At 32.7% G+C, this 19,455-nt stretch overlaps 2 protein-coding genes across 2 annotated transcripts; both read left to right on the forward strand.

Annotated features, from left to right (window-relative positions):
* LOC149900411 (uncharacterized) lies at positions 1-9,854 on the forward strand. Its single transcript, XM_090112688.1, has 5 exons — positions 1-34; positions 415-466; positions 2,238-2,420; positions 4,243-4,415; positions 9,579-9,854. The coding sequence occupies exons 1-5, from the start codon at positions 1-3 to the stop codon at positions 9,839-9,841; spliced, it is 705 nt and encodes a 234-aa protein (XP_089968814.1). The 3' UTR covers positions 9,842-9,854.
* Positions 9,855-13,517: 3,663 nt separating this feature from the next.
* LOC149900412 (phytanoyl-CoA dioxygenase, peroxisomal-like) lies at positions 13,518-16,447 on the forward strand. Its single transcript, XM_090112583.1, has 4 exons — positions 13,518-13,747; positions 15,123-15,296; positions 15,685-15,855; positions 16,168-16,447. The coding sequence occupies exons 1-4, from the start codon at positions 13,547-13,549 to the stop codon at positions 16,417-16,419; spliced, it is 798 nt and encodes a 265-aa protein (XP_089968709.1). The 5' UTR covers positions 13,518-13,546; the 3' UTR covers positions 16,420-16,447.
* Positions 16,448-19,455: the final 3,008 nt, after the last annotated feature.

Below are 19,455 nucleotides of genomic sequence, written 5' to 3' on the forward strand. Positions count from 1 at the left end.
ATGTCTTGGGACTTCATCTTTATGGCTATTCAAAGTTAGTCATATTTTGTTTTCACGTACACTCGTAGAGAAAAGCGGCTTTTTGGCAACTCAATCGTAGTATTTCTGTGATTTCTAACGACCATACAAGAACTTAATGGTTTTCTAGTATAAAATTACTAATAAGAATTTTTGGATATGATAATATCTACATCGTGTTTGACCTACCTATTTATTAAAATGTTTCACAAGTCTGAAAGTATATCAATTACCAATTATTATTAGCAGATGTTTATTGCATGGTACTTCACTTACTTATGCATGTTTGTAAACATTTTAATTTTGTTTATAAACATCGATTCAAATGTTTTTAAAGTCTTATTAGTATTTTAATAAATACTTCGGAATTCAATACAGTAATTTGTTTTATTTTAGTATGGAATATTTTGTACGTCCCGGTGGCGAATCAACGGATACCTGGTCCCAGGTCAGTAGATTTGTTTTAACTAAATTACTAAGACGATTTTGGTGAAATTTTCAGGGAAATTTTAAAGATTGTAAGGAACTTTGTTTTTGTTGTAATTTGTATTAATTGATGGTTTTATTTGTTGAATTACTGATAGTAATTACTTAGTATTGTTTAAGTATTTATAATTAATATAAAAATAATTAAATTACAATACCTACCCAATGTTAAATAGTATTTGAAATGAAAGTGCCAATAAATCACAAAGAAGGGACATTTTAATTCAAACTCAATTAGGAGAACTTTAATTTCTTAGTTGTGAGAGCAACAACTTATTCGACCTTCGTATAACGACTCCTAGCCAAAGGTGTTGTTTTTGACAGTTGCGTAGTTGGAATCGATACAGTGACGGTCTAAGTGGTATTTAATCTTATATTAATATATTCATTTTATATACTGCAGCGTAAAGTTATTGAGATTATCACAAACGTTTCAAATAAAGTAGTAAGCGAGATTAAGAATATATTGCGAAAAGTGAGCAGGAAGGTAAAATAAAACATTACTTATAACAAATATTCATGACTAGAAAAAAGCGCGTGAAAAATCCAAGCTGTATGACATGGTAGAGTGTGCACTCTACCACGGAAGAAGCCATATATTGTCCTAAAGATAATATTAAGGTCTCTTTTGAATACACTAATGTACATGCACACACTAATTTAAGGTAGTCTTTCAAATAAATATCGCAAATATATAAAGACTCATATAGAATCTAAAATATAATGAAATATTTTGTTACTAACAATAATCTTAAAGTGAAAGAAGAAATGAAACAGCTCAATAATATTGAGAAATATATTACGACTATCCATATTGCCGATCTGGGAATTCATTCGATGTTAACGCTATATTCGTATAAAAATGAAAGGAAAAAATATGAAATATATTGATAGAATATCAAGAATGTTGCTCATTAACAGCATGTTGCAGTGTTTACAAGAAAATAAACCAAGATACGATTCTTAGAATACAGATCCCGTATTATAGTTATGTTCGGGGGAAAATCTTATTTAACTTCCAACTGGTTTCTATTTATTAGCGTCTTTTGTACCATTTAATAATATATTGGAAATTGGAATGAAGTAGAAAATTATTGGACAGTTAATAAATATTTAACTTAATTAATGTTAAACTCGACATTAATTATAATTGTAACTTTTCAATATTCATTAAATGTTAATTTATGGTTTTATAACGAAGTCTCATTAATAGTTAACTTATCATAATTACAAATAAGAGTAAACACATCTAGAATATACATTTATCGAGAAAATTTAATGTTTTATTGGCATATTGATATAAATTCTTTGTCTTTTTCGTACCCCCATACCAGAGAGCACGTCAGACACACAGAAAGTCCGCTATCTATTGACCGATCACTACCCTCGTCTATTGTGTGAACGCCTGTCTAGAATATTCTTAATCGCACAATATTTGATATTATGCATCTCTTATTTAAAGCTTTATAAGATTAAGCTTTAAGTGTTTTTTTAATACGATATTATTACTGCTACGATATTTGCCGATATTCTGCTGCTAAAAGTCAAAGAGTAGGTATATATTATCAAGCCTTTGTATAATTAAGCAGATTGATTTGCACAATAAATGCATAATAGATGTTCAAGTTGCAGTCTGTAGCAAATACCTTACAAATTTCGCTTGCAAAATTAGATGTTACGTTGTTAATATCAGTATTTCTTCATCTATTGATTATTTTACTATTTCGTTGTAGTATTTTGGAATACATAAAGGAACAGTTACCAGATTTGAACAAGAATTACAACCCGAATCACGGCTACGAGCCTTACTGGCCCGGGGGTGACTGGGTGTTCAAGGACCCCGAGTTGGGGCCCAATGAGACCACCACGAAGGTGCCCCTCGTTTGTGGAGAAGAGTGCAACTATCTTTATACGAGGTGGGGTGCAATATGATCTTAGTAATACTTTATATTATGGAGTCCTATTAAAATTGGTCCAGTCCTTTCGATTATAGATTAATTCAAATAGTCAGAAACGATTGGATTCGTCGTGGAATATAATGTGAATGAAGCTACACCAGCATCTAGGATCATTACTCTTTTGCAAATGGATATGTATTATAAAATATATTACAATTTGTATCGGGATTTCTTCGAAGAAGATATATTTAAATAGCTGTATTTTACTATTTCATATCTACATTTCTTCTTCAATAGATGAAACAATATGATATGAATTTTAATATCCTCTTTGTGGGAGAGATATCATGTACAATATCTGCAGAAATTGATATTATTAATTAGGGATGTAACGATACCGATACCGATACCGATATATCGGCCGATATATCGGCAAGCCGATATATCGGTATCGCCGATAATAAATCAACCGATACCGATATTTTTTTATTAAATTCTTTCTTTTCTTTTATGTTTTTGCATTGTATTCATTCATATTGTTTTATTTCTGTTTCTGTAATAGTGTTAAGGAAGAGCGGAACCTCCTGAAACAAGCATTTTATTTGCTTATCTACTAGGAGTGTTCCAATCACAAATTTGTTTATGTAAAGGAAAGAAATAAATAATTTTGAATTTTTTTAATTTTTAACGTGATAACGTTTTTAAAATCGTTTTAGTCGGGTGACATATTCATAAACTTGTGTCACACCAAAACCTCACGAGCGCGATCGCAGGTATAACGAGAGAGAGACGGACCGATCTCCCGTTTCATCTCGAGCGCTGCCACTGCATTATGTTATCACGTAAACATCTCGATCGTAAACCTACTTTACAAACAACCAATTTTTTTGATATCAAATAATTCAAAAATCCGCGCCCAATGAACGATGCGGGAGGCCGCCCGCGCGTGCGCACTTTGTTTTCTGAAAAAACTCTACCAATTATAGTAAACTTTTATTAGGTACTGATTGTATGTGTATTACTTAAAGTTTAACTGACTTCGTAAAATAATAATACTAAAATAAATGGTTTTGTTGTTTTTTGATTTGGCATTTTTATTTAAAAGAATACGATTAACAGTTGTCTCTGTTAAATGTTGTCAACTTTTTATGCATAATTCACTATTTATTTTTCTACCAAGCCATCGATATCATATCGGTATCGGTATCGGTATCGCCGATACATTACTACAAATATCGGTATCGGTATCGTATCGGCAAAATCATGTATCGTTACATCCCTATTATTAATATTTGCGGCCTTGACCCGACTGTCTGTTTCGATGTTGTCTACAGAAAATCTCTATGATAAGTGATAAATAAATAATGAATATATTAGTATGTAGTATAGCAAAGTTTCGGAATAATGTGTTTCCCAAAGGCTTGTTCGACGGCACTTAATTAAAAATTGATTTTGTCATCGAAGTTTTAGACAAAATAAGATAAAATTAAACAAACTTTTCAGATTCTTAAAAATATTATAGAACGTATAAATTCTCCTTTTCGACGGTTTTACAAATAGTAACAGGTATTTTCATTTCATGTTTTATAGTATTGAAATAAGTAAGGCATGAAGCGCGATCATATGGTAAATGTTAAAAATATGTAATGACGATTCGAAATTGCTTCTAAAAGAAGTCTTATTGAATAAATAAATGTTTGAGTTTGAGTTTGAAAATGTTTTGAGGATCGGTTGAGCGAGGAGGCGTCGTCACGGTGCGGTGTAATGAAAATACACGGGTTCGATTCCCTCCTAATTATTATTTAATATCTTTTAAAATATTTTTTTGATTTTTTTACAGGATAGGTGCAGTGTGCGCTCGGCAAGCTAACAACGTGCACTACGAGCAATGCAGTGGCATATGGATCGGGTTCTGCCTGGGCTATCGGTACGACGAATTCCACCGCGGATTCTACACATTCGACACCTACTGCAAGTTCCTGGATGCGCAGTGCCGGACTGGCTTTAATGATCGTGGGTTATTTCTCATTTTATGGATTTAACCTATTTAACTACTGTATCAACGTATCAACTGCGAGTTATATACCTACATATTATATATTTATATATTAAATATATACATATCTAAATTTTGTATCTATATATAGATTCTTAATCTATGTATAATTACTTAGTATTATATTATAATACATTATTAATAAAAATACAGGAACTGCTTTAAAATCTATACATATAATAAAATCGTAGGAAAGTCAAAACTGTACATTGAATATTTTTTTAAAAGAATACATAATCCATGATCTATAATCGATATAGAAGCCAAAAATATAGTTTTTAGAATTTTTGTCTGTTTGTCTGTTTGTCTGTTTGTCTGTTTGTCTGTTTGTCTGTTTGTCTGTATGTTTGTCCGAGCTAATCTCGAAAAGTACTGCATAGATTGACTTCAAATTTTGCATGAATATTACTAACAGGTCGTGTGAGGTTTTTTTAAACATATTATCATGCTATCACCTCCGGGGGAGGAGCTGTGAACCTTTACTTTTCTTACGTATTCCGTGAACTACGACAGCGTACAATCTAAAGACTCATGTTTAAATGTTGTTTTTGAGTAAGCCATGCTATTATCTAGCTTTACACTATAAAAACTACGTCAACACGTAATTTGGGCAGAGAAACTGTTTAATGAATCTTAGTACTATAAAGACAAATTTGATTCAGCGCCATCTATGAGATTTCGTAAAAATCAAATCAATTTACATGTTAACACTACTGAACACAATGTTAAAAATTAATAATTTAAATATAATTATGTTATTTATTTATTTAACTCTTTAACCCATAATAAATCTTCCCTTCCCTATAAGGTGCGCTTATATAATTCGTGTGAATATACTACATTTTTAAAAGTGAGGGTAGATGTATATTATTTTAAGTCAAACTAGACACCATTACAGTTAATCTAACATTGATTGTGTTCATTGGTTACATTTTTAAAAATCTTCGTGTTTTAATAATTCGATCACGAGGCGGGACTCTAATACAAAAAGGTTAGTTCGTTGATAATTATTATTCCTTCATCATTTACATGTTGTTAGTAAAAATATACTTTGACTGTTAATACTTTTGTTCAGTATTTATCTGTATGATTATTGCTTGGTAATTAATATATTTTCATGTCGTATACCTAATTATAAACATAAGTGTGATGTGAAACTAGCTGGATTTATTTTTACACACTCACAGTCTTATATTTTGTGTTAATGTTAAAATAGTATTAATAGTGTAAATCATAATATTTTTTCAAAGTTAAAAATATTTCCTTTTTTCTGATGGTGTTGCCATCGAATTAAACCGCGCTGTCGTTTCGTTCACAAAAAGTCATGTTATTAGGACCGAATATGTAGCCGCCTCAACTTACGGAAACGAGAGTAACCTGCGTTGTCTGTTAGTTATTGTATAGTCGAATTTAACGTTACATGGAAATTGGAATCTAAATATATGTATACCTACTTATATTAAATCTGTAGAGGTCAATTCTGCACATGAAATATATTTCCTAAATAACTATCACGAGGTGATTAGAGATCGACATCGACGTCAAAAATGTTTGTCCGTCTGTCTGTCTGTATAACCGTTATAGAAACAAAAACTACTCGACGGATTTAAACGAAACTTGGTACAATTATTTTTCATATTCGTGAGCAGAGCAGCAACTCCATTTTTAAGCTTTCGTCGCGTGTGCGTTCTTAATGCGTGTATCTTAATGGTTAAAGCTACACAGAAATCAAGTATGAAAGAAATGTTCTCCATATTATATAAAAAATATCTCCCGACATCATAAATGTCTATCTTTTATGGTTGAGCTTAGGAGTTCAAAGCTTTCTGATTATATTTGTCTACTAGCTGTCCCCGCGACTTCGTTCGCGTGGAATAGTGACTATGGGACCTATGACCATGGGCTCAGGGTGGGGCAACAATAAAAAATCATTTTTATTTTCATGCTCCCACTCCCGCGCCCACTCGCACTCCCACGCCATATGCCACGTTCAGTCCCAATCCCACGCCCACGCCCACTCCCCTTCACAATTAGTACCTACCAGATCAAAGCCAGGGTAAGCGCCCCACCCAGCCCAACCGTGGCTACGCCCATGCTGAATTACTACTTAACATACAATTATTGGGTAAATACGTACTACCATACTGTACTGTTGTACTACCATAAATAATTAAAAGAATTGTTATTAAAATTTCTTACTAAACTGAGCTAAAAAACTTACGTACCAAATTATTAAAGAAAATCAAGAAATGAAATGCCTAACCTATACCAAATAGTTACTACATATTGTAATTAAAAATTATGATTAGTATATAATATCGAAAATCAAAAAAGAAATGCCTAACTAATTCTACGTAAAATTTCTTTTAAATTATGTCATATTATTTTTTAGGAACCAGGGGGGGGGAGAGGAGCAAATTCTATTTCCTTCCTTTCTTAAACGGATGTTTTTAATAATCTATGGTGTAGCCAGTAGCCACTGATCAGCTTAATCGATACTCAGTTTTTATCAAATCCAGAAACAAATCCAAATTAGATCTTTCCTGTCTCACGCACGTAACTAAAGGCTGAAGAGAGAGAGAGCACGTAACTAAACCGTTTAGACGAAGAAAAGTGTATAGAAAAAGGAATAAATAATTTCATAAACTTCCCGACGATCTTTAAAAATAAATTATAACTTTCATTTTTTTCATTCCCACTTTTACCCCTATGTAGGTATAATAAGTGGATGAACCAATTTTGATACACTTTATCTAAGAACCAGCGTCGGAAAATATTCTGCCTAACAAAAAAAACCGCATCTAATTCGGTTTACCTGTTAGCCAGCTACGGTGCCATAGACAGACACACACACACACACAGAAATACATAGCGGTCAAACACATAACACCAGTCTTTTTGCGTCGGGGGTTAAAAATATAATACGACATAATTTAAAGGACATTTTATGTGGAAAATTTACCTATACACCAGGGTAGATAATTTTTGAAACAAAAAAAAATCGCAGTAGGATGAAACCCATTAGAAAAGGATATGATAAAAATGTAAGGAAAAATAAATTACGGTCAATCGGAGTTCGGGAAGTGGGAGGGGGGGAGCTTTTAAGAGAAAAAAATGGTTTCTCTCGATTTCTCGATAATAATAACACCTGCTAATTTTTTTCTACATATTTTAATTGTACAGACATCACTTTTCCACAATTTTATTATATGTATTGATGATGATGATTGAGATTATAACACTCTTAGTCCGTTTTAATTTTTATTCACCCGCATCAGTGCCACCTAAAAAATCTTTATATATCGAAATTCGAGCAAAGTTAAGAAAATGAGAAATAAGAGTTCTCAAGGATCGTTAGAGATAAGAGGCTTACTATTGACCGAAAACAACATGTGTTATGCCGAACCTGAAACCGCTTCACAACGAGAATTGCGGCTCACAGCTGACCGCGAACGGCATGTACTATCCTGTGAGACCGAAACCTTCACTGAGGGTATATATAACGTCTCACAGCTGATCGCAAATGGCATATTGTACTATCCCGTGAGACCGAAACCCTCACTGAGAGGGAATTACGTCTCACAGCTGATCACGATCGTCATATTTTATCTCGAGAATTCTGAAACTTTTACTCAATATGAAGACCGTTTGACAAATAATAGGGTGCACCATAATATTATTCGATCTCTCGAAGATGAACATGAGCATAAGCAATGACTAGAGTAGGGACGCGAATATTACCATTATTTGAGACAAGAACGATTAATAAGTTTGTTTAATGAAAGATTAAGAATTGAAACTATTGGTCTCTTTAAACGGACGAATAGCGAGAGGCCCGTCTTATTGCAGACAGATTTCGACATAGTCTTAATGACTTAGAGGTAAACATAGAAGATCAATCTACAAATTCGGTGGTGTGGTCCGACAAAATAATATAAAAGTGGGTTTGCTTATAACCTCACAATTGATTACAGATCATCTTCTGTATAGGCGATATTAACGTAGTATGTTCTTTTTGTAATGCTTTAAAGTGGAGTAAGGAGTCGGCTTTCGTTTGAAGATACGCCGGAACCTTTGAAATCACTACTTTTAAGTTTTAGAGGAACATGTGCAATCTAAACAGTTCTTAGACAATATTAGCTCTTATAGTATTGCGTTTTAAATGATCCTTTGGTGCTCAACAATTATCAGATGCTCCTTTCATTCTTACTTTTAAGATACAAGGTCAAGTTTATCATTTGATAGGATCCCTTTTGCCTGAAGGCCAACCTAAGTTTCTTTAAATATATTTTGTATTCGACTACGACGAATAATCGAATACAAGAAATCAATATTTCTCGAATTTAAAACTGAACTCATTTCACAATTTTAGAACATGTTAATTCATCAGGTTAATCCGTATATATGCGTTTTAAATCGACATTAGAAGCTTTTCCTCAAGATGGTGATATTAATATAAAATTGGTATAAATGCCGATAGACGGAAGTCTATCAGCACTCAGGAATTCCCTGAGCGTGTTATAACGCCCAGGCCGCAGTATTACAATTTTTCCTACAGTAGGGCGACGAATGTATTTTCGCATAGCAACGGAGGGGAACTCGTGGGGGGTAAAGTGACGCGGGCCACGTACCACAAACATGTTTAGTTTGTGGTACCGAGCGAGCGCGAAAGAAAGTCATCGTGTTTTTAGTAAAGTTACTATGTAAACTAACGTAATTTATTACTTAGGTACATATTCTATAATGGTGCGCTCAAACTGTTAATCTACATTTAATTTAGATTATTATTTTAATTACTAAGAAATGTAGAATTTAAATCACATTCATTCATGTTTTCCTCAGATATTCGATGTCTATGATTTTCGATGATTTTAAGTTTTTCTTATCAGAGTATTCAATTTTAATGTAGTTAAATTTTATAAGAGACAATTAAGAACATTCAAAAATAAAGTGTCACGTATTTTTTTTAAACGACGAATGACGAAAAACGACCGAATCGCGGACGAAGTCGCGGGCAACAGCTAGTATTTTATAAAACAGTTGTTTAGTGTCCTATATATGTGTATCCTATATTAATTTGGTGTAAAAAATGTTGAAAACGGTCTAATATTTACTTACAGGCTGGCTTCTAGTTCACGAGGGGAATTGTTCGCACAACTTAGACAAATACTTCAAGCCGGTGTATACCCCAGGAGTCCTGTTCACAAGGTTGTCTACTTACTTCCCCACGCTGATCCAAGCCTTCGAAGGTGCGTCCCTTCCACCCCCACTGCGGAAGGGTACTGAAGATATCGTCCCTGATTCGAACATACCGAAACCAGTTAGACTGCATATTAATAACGTGCTGCAAAATGCTTTGAGTGGGAGACTTAGTGATGAATAAATGTGTTTTTTTTTTAGTTTCTCTTTCTTCTTGCCAAATTCTTGTAGAGAATTCACGCGATGTGTTTTCTTTATCATTTATACGAGTATATTTGAGTTTGCTAATTTAAAAATGTAGCATACAGTGTGCGATCCTTTTTCAAAATGGCAAGTTATATGAAAACAGGAAAGGGTTTAACAGAAGGTACAATAAAATGAAATATAAAGTTCACTATACAGGGTGTCCCACTGTTGGTATACTAAGCTCAAAGGAGGTTATAGTTTTGCATACGCTGAGTTCGTAAAAAATACTTATAAAATTCCAGACGCATTTTTTTTTCAAATAGATGAATTCTTAAAACTCTATGTGTACACTCATAACAAGCAACCCGCCCAACTTTGCCACCAGCACATGAGCTATCGTTTAAGATTATGTTTTCATAGACAAAATGCTCACATTAGCGAAGCGGTAAATGCCGGCTGCACCAAGCTAGCGAAGAAAACATGGATTTTCAGGAAAAATTCAGCAAAAAATTTTTGACGTAATTTTGTTTTTTAAGTATTTTTTACGTGATCAGTGTATGCAAGAATACAAGTTCCTTCGCGCTTAGTATACCGAAAGTGGGACACCCTGTATATTATAAAGAAGTGTAATGAATCCGATTCTTTTTTGGTCAAATTAACAATGCAATTACGTTTTTCCCTTGACTGTACTAACCCTCTTTGCCGACTGTACCAGATCTGTCATTAACTGAGCGGCCAAATGTGAGATATTTTCCACATATGCCCATACAATGACCCACATTACCGCTTGAATGCATCATAATACACGCAAAACGATGCCCTAATGTGCTCGCTTAAAATAATTCCTCCTTCTTTGTGAAGCCAGTAATGGCCGACATTTTGCGTTCTTATCGCAGTAGGACTTATGTGGAACGATTTATTATTAGAAGAAGTATGATTGGAAATAATTATGAAGGTCTATGATTGTTTTAGATGTTATTGTTCTGAATGGCACGGTTCATGGGTCTAAATTGACCTCACATTCGAAACATTTAATTTTATGAACATACTGTTCCTTACTCAGTGTAATTTTCATTTATTATGCTGCTTATTTAAAAAGTATTTTTATATTTAATCTCTTTTTATCTAATTATTTTGCCATGAACCTTTATCACTTAAAATCCAGGCAAAGCTGTATAAGATATGTTTACATTATACTTTTTTAAGAATTTTAATGGAAAATTTTGTGCGCGAAAACAAATCTAATCAGTTGTAAAGTAATAAATAAATGACCTTAGTTCTATGTTTTTATAACTTCACAGTTCACACCTATTAAATTAAATCACACGCAAAAATGTAAACAAGCAATTATATTACAATAAGTTTAATGTTGATAGAAGATATTGTTTACATTATCAAATGTAAACAATATCTTACGCATGAATGCGGGCAGTTTTTTAGGGAGCCGAAAATATTTTTTTATTTTTATATCATGTATTTTTATATGCTTTTCTTTCATACTCTTCCTTATTGGGAAGTAATATTTGTGACATTTTGTTATGATTGCATGATGGAAATTTTGGAAAGCTGTTATCCCATGTAGGTATTTCACAGTTCTATAAAAAGAAAGTGCCTGAGGGAAGTGTCGAAGCATTTTTGTATCATATTTTGTTTTACACCATTTCCAGTTATTCTATAAATATAACAGTATCATTTTAGCCAATGTATCTCTAATGGGAGTCTTTAATGTAAAATTTTAGGATATATCCCGTTTTATTTTAAAAAAGTCATAAGTGTCATTTTACTCATTAGGTAAAGTGCTTTCGATATCAGTTTAAAGTTTTTTTATATCTGCTATAGGTACGAAATAATTGTCTGTGCACACTTAACGATTACACCCGGTATAACCAAAGAATCCTAATTTCACAAATTGACTTGTTTAATGTTTATTATTTATCACAGGTAAGATGATTGTTGAGAGAAATATAAACTAAAGTAATACGCATAGAGCAACAGTAAAATACAATTAAAAAAAGAATCTGTTTATTTAGCTTTACATCAGAAAAGTGTAGAAAATCTCGGAAAATTCTACGACATTCATTTGTATCTCTTGAGTGAGACAAATTTCATTATCAAATTGCAAATTACAACGGTTTTAACTTGAAAATAGTTATTAATTGGGTCTGAGAAGCGTTTCTAAATTGAGGCGAAGAAATCTCAAAAATAAAGTAAAATTTCAATATACTTTTTTAAACACTTAAATTGATTAAATTTTCGTATTCAACAATAAGTCAAATTTCAATTAAATTTTAATTTTATTTGTCGCATAATAAAGGTTGCTAAATTTTTTTATTCGTATATTATCATTGAAATAAAATTCAATTCAAAATCTTTTTACGTATTATTTGTTAAAGTGAAAGTGTCACGTCCATACGAATGGACAGATTTTCTTTAAATAAGTGATAGAGCCATTTGTTCTTTTATTTAAATATTTCCATAATATTTTACGAACGCTGATAAAATAAAATACACATTTGTGGCATGTCTAACGCACTTAGACGTACTACTATCACTCCTCACAAACTACATCTTATGGCCTCTGAAAGGGGAAGCTTAACACATAGCACAGAACAACCTATATCCAACATAATATATCACTGTAATTTCTATTCTATTAGAATGATATAGGGTTCTGTTTACAATGTCACAATTGTGGATATATGGTAATATTTGTGGATCGAATATACCGACCATGAAATGCATCGCCGACACAAAGTAAGGACTGAGATCTCGAATGCTTAGGTTTCAAGCAATATTTCTAAACCAATGCATTCCTCGATATTTTATTTACTATTTTAGTAGTTCAATCTTCATTATTACATTCTTTCGCTTTACTAATATTGTTTGTATCATAATGGTGATACATAGTGTATAACAATTTTAGGGCTCTTAACAGATATATTAACAGATCGAGGGTAACTTCGTTTCAATTAATTATTTTAAATAAACATTATACAATATTAGAAATGTAAATCATGAGCGAAACAGAGGAAGTTTGTCAACTAGCTATTATTCTTTATATATCAAAATCAATTAGTTTTTACTTATTTGATTAGTGTAGTTAAATGATAAAGCACATGATAAACGAGTAAACAATGGTATATATCCAGTTTTTACCATAAATTGTCGATAAATTCCGACCTTTCACCTTGAACCTTATACCCTTACATGATGTGTAAATAATTATCTCATGTGTTTTAGATTGTGAAGTAAATTAATTATGCTTTATTAATAATTGGGTCGATGAATCAAACTTATAAGCCAACGCAATCAAAAGATACAGCCGCTTATGCTGCAAATTATTGCAAATTTCGACATTCGCAAGGGAATCAAAACCTACAAGGTACTTCCCATGAACACAGAGTCTTGAAATTTGGCTACGAGCAATATCTTATAGCACAGATAAAGGAAAAATTGGTTAAAACATAAATTTGAAAGTTACAACATAATAAAAAATAGTTGGTTCGGAGCCCTCGGTGCGCGAGTCCGACTTGCACTTGGGCGGTTTTATTTAGTTATCTCATGCTTTGTATCTTTATTTGTAATATTCTTCACGGGTTGGATAACCATTATCAATGCTGACCTCCGTGACGTCACACAATTACTACATATATATACCTGTTCCTACACACAGTATAGTTTTACATTGATACAAGCTGTGAAGATGGGAAGGCTTACAAAGGAACAAAAACAGTTTTATGAGGAAAATGGGTATATAGTGTTGAAGAAGCTGATTAAAGGAAAGGAATTGGAACGGTTATCAGAGGAATACGATATATTATTTAAGAGGAAAAATGATGGAAAATTGGAAAGTTCCTGGGTTGGCAGTGAGGAGAACCACAGAGCCAGCGATAGTCCATACACTGTAAGTAGTATTTTTAATTGGCCATGTAACATTTCGATTTTCATTGCTTCATACTAGATGAATTCTCCACTTGGTGATTATTATCTAATAGCATGTTAAAAATAGATGTAGACTTTAATACTTTATTTAATTGATCGATCGGTTAAATAGAACCCAAAGGCCATAAATATAGTACGCACTCAAGTGGATCGCTCCCTTGGTATAGTGGTTGACGTATGAGCAGAGAAACTATAGGTCCTAGGTTCGATTTCCGGTGAGAAAAATATATCGATCTGTTGGGACATAAAATAACCTGTTCGCCGTAAAGAAAAAAGTGAAACAGATGTATAAATTTGCCACATAGCTCCCAAGTGGATACAGGACTTAGAACGAACTAAATTGGAATGAAACCTGATTAAACCGCTCTTAACCTTATATTTCAATAAATGTTTATTTGCCGGTATAACAAAACTTACGTAAAATAACAACACTGTTATGAGAAAATGGTCCTCATTGAGGCAATGTTTACAAATTATAATAATCAGGCAGATAACATTTTATGGATCGTTAATTTTTATCTATTACCAGGGCGTAGTAATTATATCGTATAAAAAATTCCGCAAGATACTTAAATGATGAGCTGATAGAAAACAGGAAAATAACAATATTTTTAAGTCATATCTATACTAATATAATAAAGCTGAAGAGTTTGTTTGTTTGTTTGAATGCGCTGATCTCAGGAACTACTGGTCCGATTTGAAAAATTCTTTAGGTATTAGATAGCCCATTTATCGAGGAAGGCTATAAGCTAAGGTGAAACCGCGGGGCACAGCTAGTTAATAATATCTTTCAGTTTCATGTGCAATAATGATGTAAATGGAGAATTATTTATCATCATTTGTAAATTCCGGACATCAGAATATCCTAGACAAGTTACCAAAGATAATAAAAGTATATCCAACACAATACGTATTGTTATAAATTATTAATTAAATTAAAATATAACAAAACTACTGACACGGGGAAGTTCTTTTCATTAGCAGTTAATATTGCATTTACCCCATATAAGCTTTGTTTCATTTGTCCGATTCGTGGAATTCTTCAGTTTTGCACAAAACAATAGTTCGAATTATACAATAATTATCATCTCTATAACATTGCTATCAATATTATTAATGTTGGCGACCTAAATGAATCATTACGTAAATATTTATTTTAATCCGATATCAAAACAAAACAATTCTATACTTACTAGACGTAATCACCTGCTTTTTTATTGGCATTCCAAGCTATCTCTACAGATTTTGTCAAATAATTTTAATTCATTATAATTGAAAGAGACAAACATTAATATCAAGTAGTACCTATCAAGGAGTTCAATAAAAAATGATTTCAGGTAAAAGGTATCCACAATCTGCAAATGCACCACGCTGTGTTCGGCAAGTATCTATACAACGACGATCTTCTGGATGCTATTGAGGACATAATCGGGACCGAGAACATTGCCCTGCACCACACCAAGGCGCACTATAAGCCGCCGGAGAAGGGAGCCGCGTATCCAATGCATCAGGTATGAGTACTAGTTTTTATTACTTTTAAATCAGTATTTTGCTTTGTAGTTTTTATTACTTTTAAATCAGTATTTTGCTTTGTAGTGGGTTAGTTTGGTAAACAGGTTTGAGTTTACAGTGTTCTGTTTGAATATTAATGTTATTTATTTTAAAAGAATTTAACTTTTTAACTATTGGTGGAAGAATAAAGTTATAGGCTTAAATTTTAAGAGATTAGAAAATTCTCAAGTTTCATCATTCATTTGTATAAGTATAATAATTATTATCTCAGTCGCTACATCAATTAATTAGGCACTTATTTTCTCCATGTAGTGTATATTAATTAATCGACCATGAACTGTTACCATTCTGAATTAAAATTTTATTCCACTTTTGTGATTTCTGCAGGATTATCCCTACTTCCCGTATGCGAAGGACTCCATGACAGCAGCTCTATTATTCCTTGATGATGCTGATGTGGAAAACGGGACGCTGTTCGTGTATCCTGGTTCTCACAAACTTGGACCTCTGGAAGATATGGGACCTAAGGAAGGCAGTAACTTCCATTATGTTGATCAGGTAATTCGCTTTAATGAAGTCTAGCAGATAACTCAGTGATTGAAATCTGAAAAGTAGTATTGTGTTATAATTTTATTTGACGTTATGAATGTTTTTAGTTAGATGATTCTGATGTTGATTAATATAATATGTAAAGAATAAGTATTAAACTTCGTCAGCTGTAATTTGTTTTTTATAAGAATACCGCTTTGGTTCATAATTTGTTTCTATCAATTTGGTAAGATAATTCATGACTACTGACTAATAATGACGAGCAAACAAATACATTTAAATCTTCAATTTCCAACTATTTAAGTAACACATTATTTATAGAAAAAGTTCCCCATCGAGAAGGCACTACCCGTGATCGTAGAAGCGGGTGATGTGGTCATCTTTAGCTACCTGATGGTCCACGGCAGCTCCCCCAACCTGTCTCAGCGTCCCCGCCGCATGCTGCTAGCACAAGTGTATGATGCCCACGACAAGCCGGTCGGTGGAGAGCCCGGGCAACCTGGCAAGGGCTGGTTACTCCGGGGGGTGAACCTGGATAGAGACGCCACTGTTACTAATAGAGCGAAGGATTGATATATTAAATAATATAAGCTGTACATAATGATACTGTTTTATTTCATTGGAGTGTTAGAGAAATAACATAATTTGTCTCATTTCTTCGAATTACAATATGTTGTATGTACATTAAAAATGTATATCTCTCAATGCAAATGATTTTAAAAATGCATTTATAAATACTAACGGATATTCCAAGTTTGAAATATATTCCAAATACGATGTAAATTATAAACCATTCTTCAATTTACATTTCTTTCAAGATTTTTACTGAAAAATAAAATACAAAGATAGATTATTAACTGACAATATACAATAAAAGACAAAAAATATCCTCCTATCAATTAATTATTATTAAACCAAAAATCCGGAATCCCTTAAAGTAAGACATGTTTAACACTAATTATATTTACAGGATCATATGAAAGTCTACATTATTGTAACGTAAATTCGCTGGCTCAAGCGGTCGTGTTTTAATCAAATTTCATCTACTTTCATTAATATTTCGTAAACATAATTAATACGAAAAGGGATTATCCTCTGAATATGTGAAAACTTTCGTGAACAAGCTTTGTTGATTAATTGTTACCGACATTTGTAATCTTATTAACACACAAACTTACAAACAAACAGTACCTAGGTATACGTTATGGTTAATTTTCCTATTGGTGGGAACTAGGAGCAAATAGAATGATTAAAATATAAAGCATTCTTATGCTTATAGCTGATGAGATTTTATAAAAGGCTAATTTAAAATTCATGAATTAAAAAAGGACACTATTAATATAATATTTGACTTTAATTTTGACTCATCAATAAGCAACTACTATGTTTAAATTTATTTGTATAGAATTTAGATTTTTGATATATTTCTATTGCCATTTTACGCGAACAAAATCACGTATTTGCTAGTATAAAATACAAAAAACTTATCTAAATATTTGCAGACAGCTAAAACATGTTTTAATACTCTCAGCTTAGCTTAGATAAAACGTATAAACTCATGAATAATACATTAGGTTTTCTTTTACAAGTACCTAAATGGACTTCATGGAAGTAGCTGCTGTATAAATATCAATAAAATATTTATTTTCTAATTCTAAATAAATTCACGCAGAAATGTGGCACCTTTGAGCTTGAAAACTTACTAACTATATCACAGAATTATTGCTTTAAAAGAAACTATTATTGGTTGAAAACGTCAGTTCATCCAGAGAACTATGTTTAAAATAAACAAACACAACAATATTCCGGCCAATAGTTTTAGGACGCAAAAATAATGCATCTTTTATTAAACATTGACCATCAATAAAGCTACTCCCTAAATCCGCAGCCAACAAATCACAATTGCATTCACGACGCAAATTGCAGACGAATTTGAAAAACTTCATTGTTTATGCATTAAATTGGGAAGCTTTTAAATGCGTCCATTATTCATTGATAAACAATGGATGGAGTTTCGCAAAATGGCGAATGATTTGAGAAAGAAATTCTCGGTTCATTTGCGCGGGACGTTAATCCCGGATTATACACGAGTTCGGGATTTGAGCGAAAATAATGAGGTGGCTGCAAAGATTCGAGCATAGAACCGACGCGGACATGGTATGGTGTAACTAGTTGAGCAGCTACGAACACTATAGTATAATTTAGGTAACCTGTAGGGCACTAAACATTGTTTCTCTGGTCTGTGTATCCCTGCTTATTAGTTTTATTAGAGAACTTATACTACAAAATTTGTTAGGTGTGTTACTAGTGTGAAGCAGACTTTATAATTATCCCGCAGTTTGTATTATACAAATTCACAATTATAACTAACAATGATTACAGCAAGGCTGTCTGGATCGCTTTGCGTATTACAAAGACCTTTCTTGTAGCACTGTAAATGTTAAGTGCAATATAACTGAACACTTAGATATGTAAATTTCCAAATATTCTTTGTCTTCAGAACGAAGCGTGCAGTCTAGGGGCTGCTTCCAGCAGATCTACGTATCTTTATTCACCGTATATTTATATTAGAACGATGATGCGGGCGTCAGTTTGATCTTATATTTGGTACATGTAATTTATCTTCATTTCTTTGTACCGGCGTCGTGGCGCTTTCTCTTGTTAATGTTGAATTTGTGTTCTTACTCGTTACGAGTGCTTTTTAACATTTGACGTGGGGATCAGTGGAATTTAAGTAATGTTTCGTTAAAGGTTTTGAATAGGTGTTAACTGTTATATGGATAATATTCATTTATAATTCGTATAGAATATGCAATATTTTAATAAATGAAGTCAAAGCAAGACTTAAATGATTACAAAATTGTACATAAAATAAACAGCTCGAAAGCTCATAACCTTGCAATAAGTACCAGTCAACATTGTAAATAATAATACGTGGTAGTTTTTCCAATATAGAACCTTGGTACTACACCCATAATGGCTTTGAACTGACTGATAAAAATAACTATCCATCTAGCAGCGCAGGAGGCTTTGCAAGGTCTTCTACGTGTCCCATTAGAGTAAACTCCCATTTCGTCACCTTGTTAAACTTAATTGTCAAAATATAGAGCACGCTAACTACAGGACTATCACTCTGGGTAACAAGCATATTCCCCACAATTTATAAAATAGATTCCAAGTTTTCTGCACATGAAATGAGACGTATAAAGAGCAGAACGAACAGCACTGTATTGATAAATACGCGTGCTTGCAAACGTAAGTGCAGCCTTTAACTGGTTAATTAAACTTTACTGGGGCCAATTAAAGTTAACCCTTGTACTGCTAACGATGCTGTGAAATAGTTTACTAATTACCTCTTACCATCCGATTATAAGTTGAATACGCATTGATGTTATTGCGTGTGTATTAATGCAGACGAGACGTGAGCTAGACGATGTATTAAAAGCTATTGAATCATTCATTTATGTAGATTGAACGAATGATTACATTCGACAACATGATTTGACTGACATTTAAAGACAACCATTCAATTTAGCTTTAGGGCAATTTATAATTTGCATAGCTTCTATCGCGGGCCTTGAGCGCGAGGACCGAATCCAGAAATTCCGT

The sequence above is a fragment of the Colias eurytheme genome, chromosome 18 (assembly GCF_061535395.1).
Source record: "Colias eurytheme isolate Ceu_HAF_F1 chromosome 18, ilColEury1 Martin Lab GWU primary, whole genome shotgun sequence".
Taxonomy (NCBI): Eukaryota; Metazoa; Arthropoda; class Insecta; order Lepidoptera; family Pieridae; genus Colias; species Colias eurytheme.

Coding starts and splice junctions, on each gene's coding strand:
- LOC149900411 (XM_090112688.1), top strand. CDS start 1: ATGTCTTGGGACTTCATCTTTATGGCTATTCAAA. Junction 467..2,237: donor CAACGGATACCTGGTCCCAG/GTCAGTAGATTT, acceptor ATTTCGTTGTAG/TATTTTGGAATACATAAAGG. Junction 2,421..4,242: donor TGCAACTATCTTTATACGAG/GTGGGGTGCAAT, acceptor ATTTTTTTACAG/GATAGGTGCAGTGTGCGCTC.
- LOC149900412 (XM_090112583.1), top strand. CDS start 13,547: ATGGGAAGGCTTACAAAGGAACAAAAACAGTTTTATGAGGAAAATGGG. Junction 13,748..15,122: donor CCAGCGATAGTCCATACACT/GTAAGTAGTATT, acceptor AAATGATTTCAG/GTAAAAGGTATCCACAATCT. Junction 15,297..15,684: donor CCGCGTATCCAATGCATCAG/GTATGAGTACTA, acceptor TGATTTCTGCAG/GATTATCCCTACTTCCCGTA.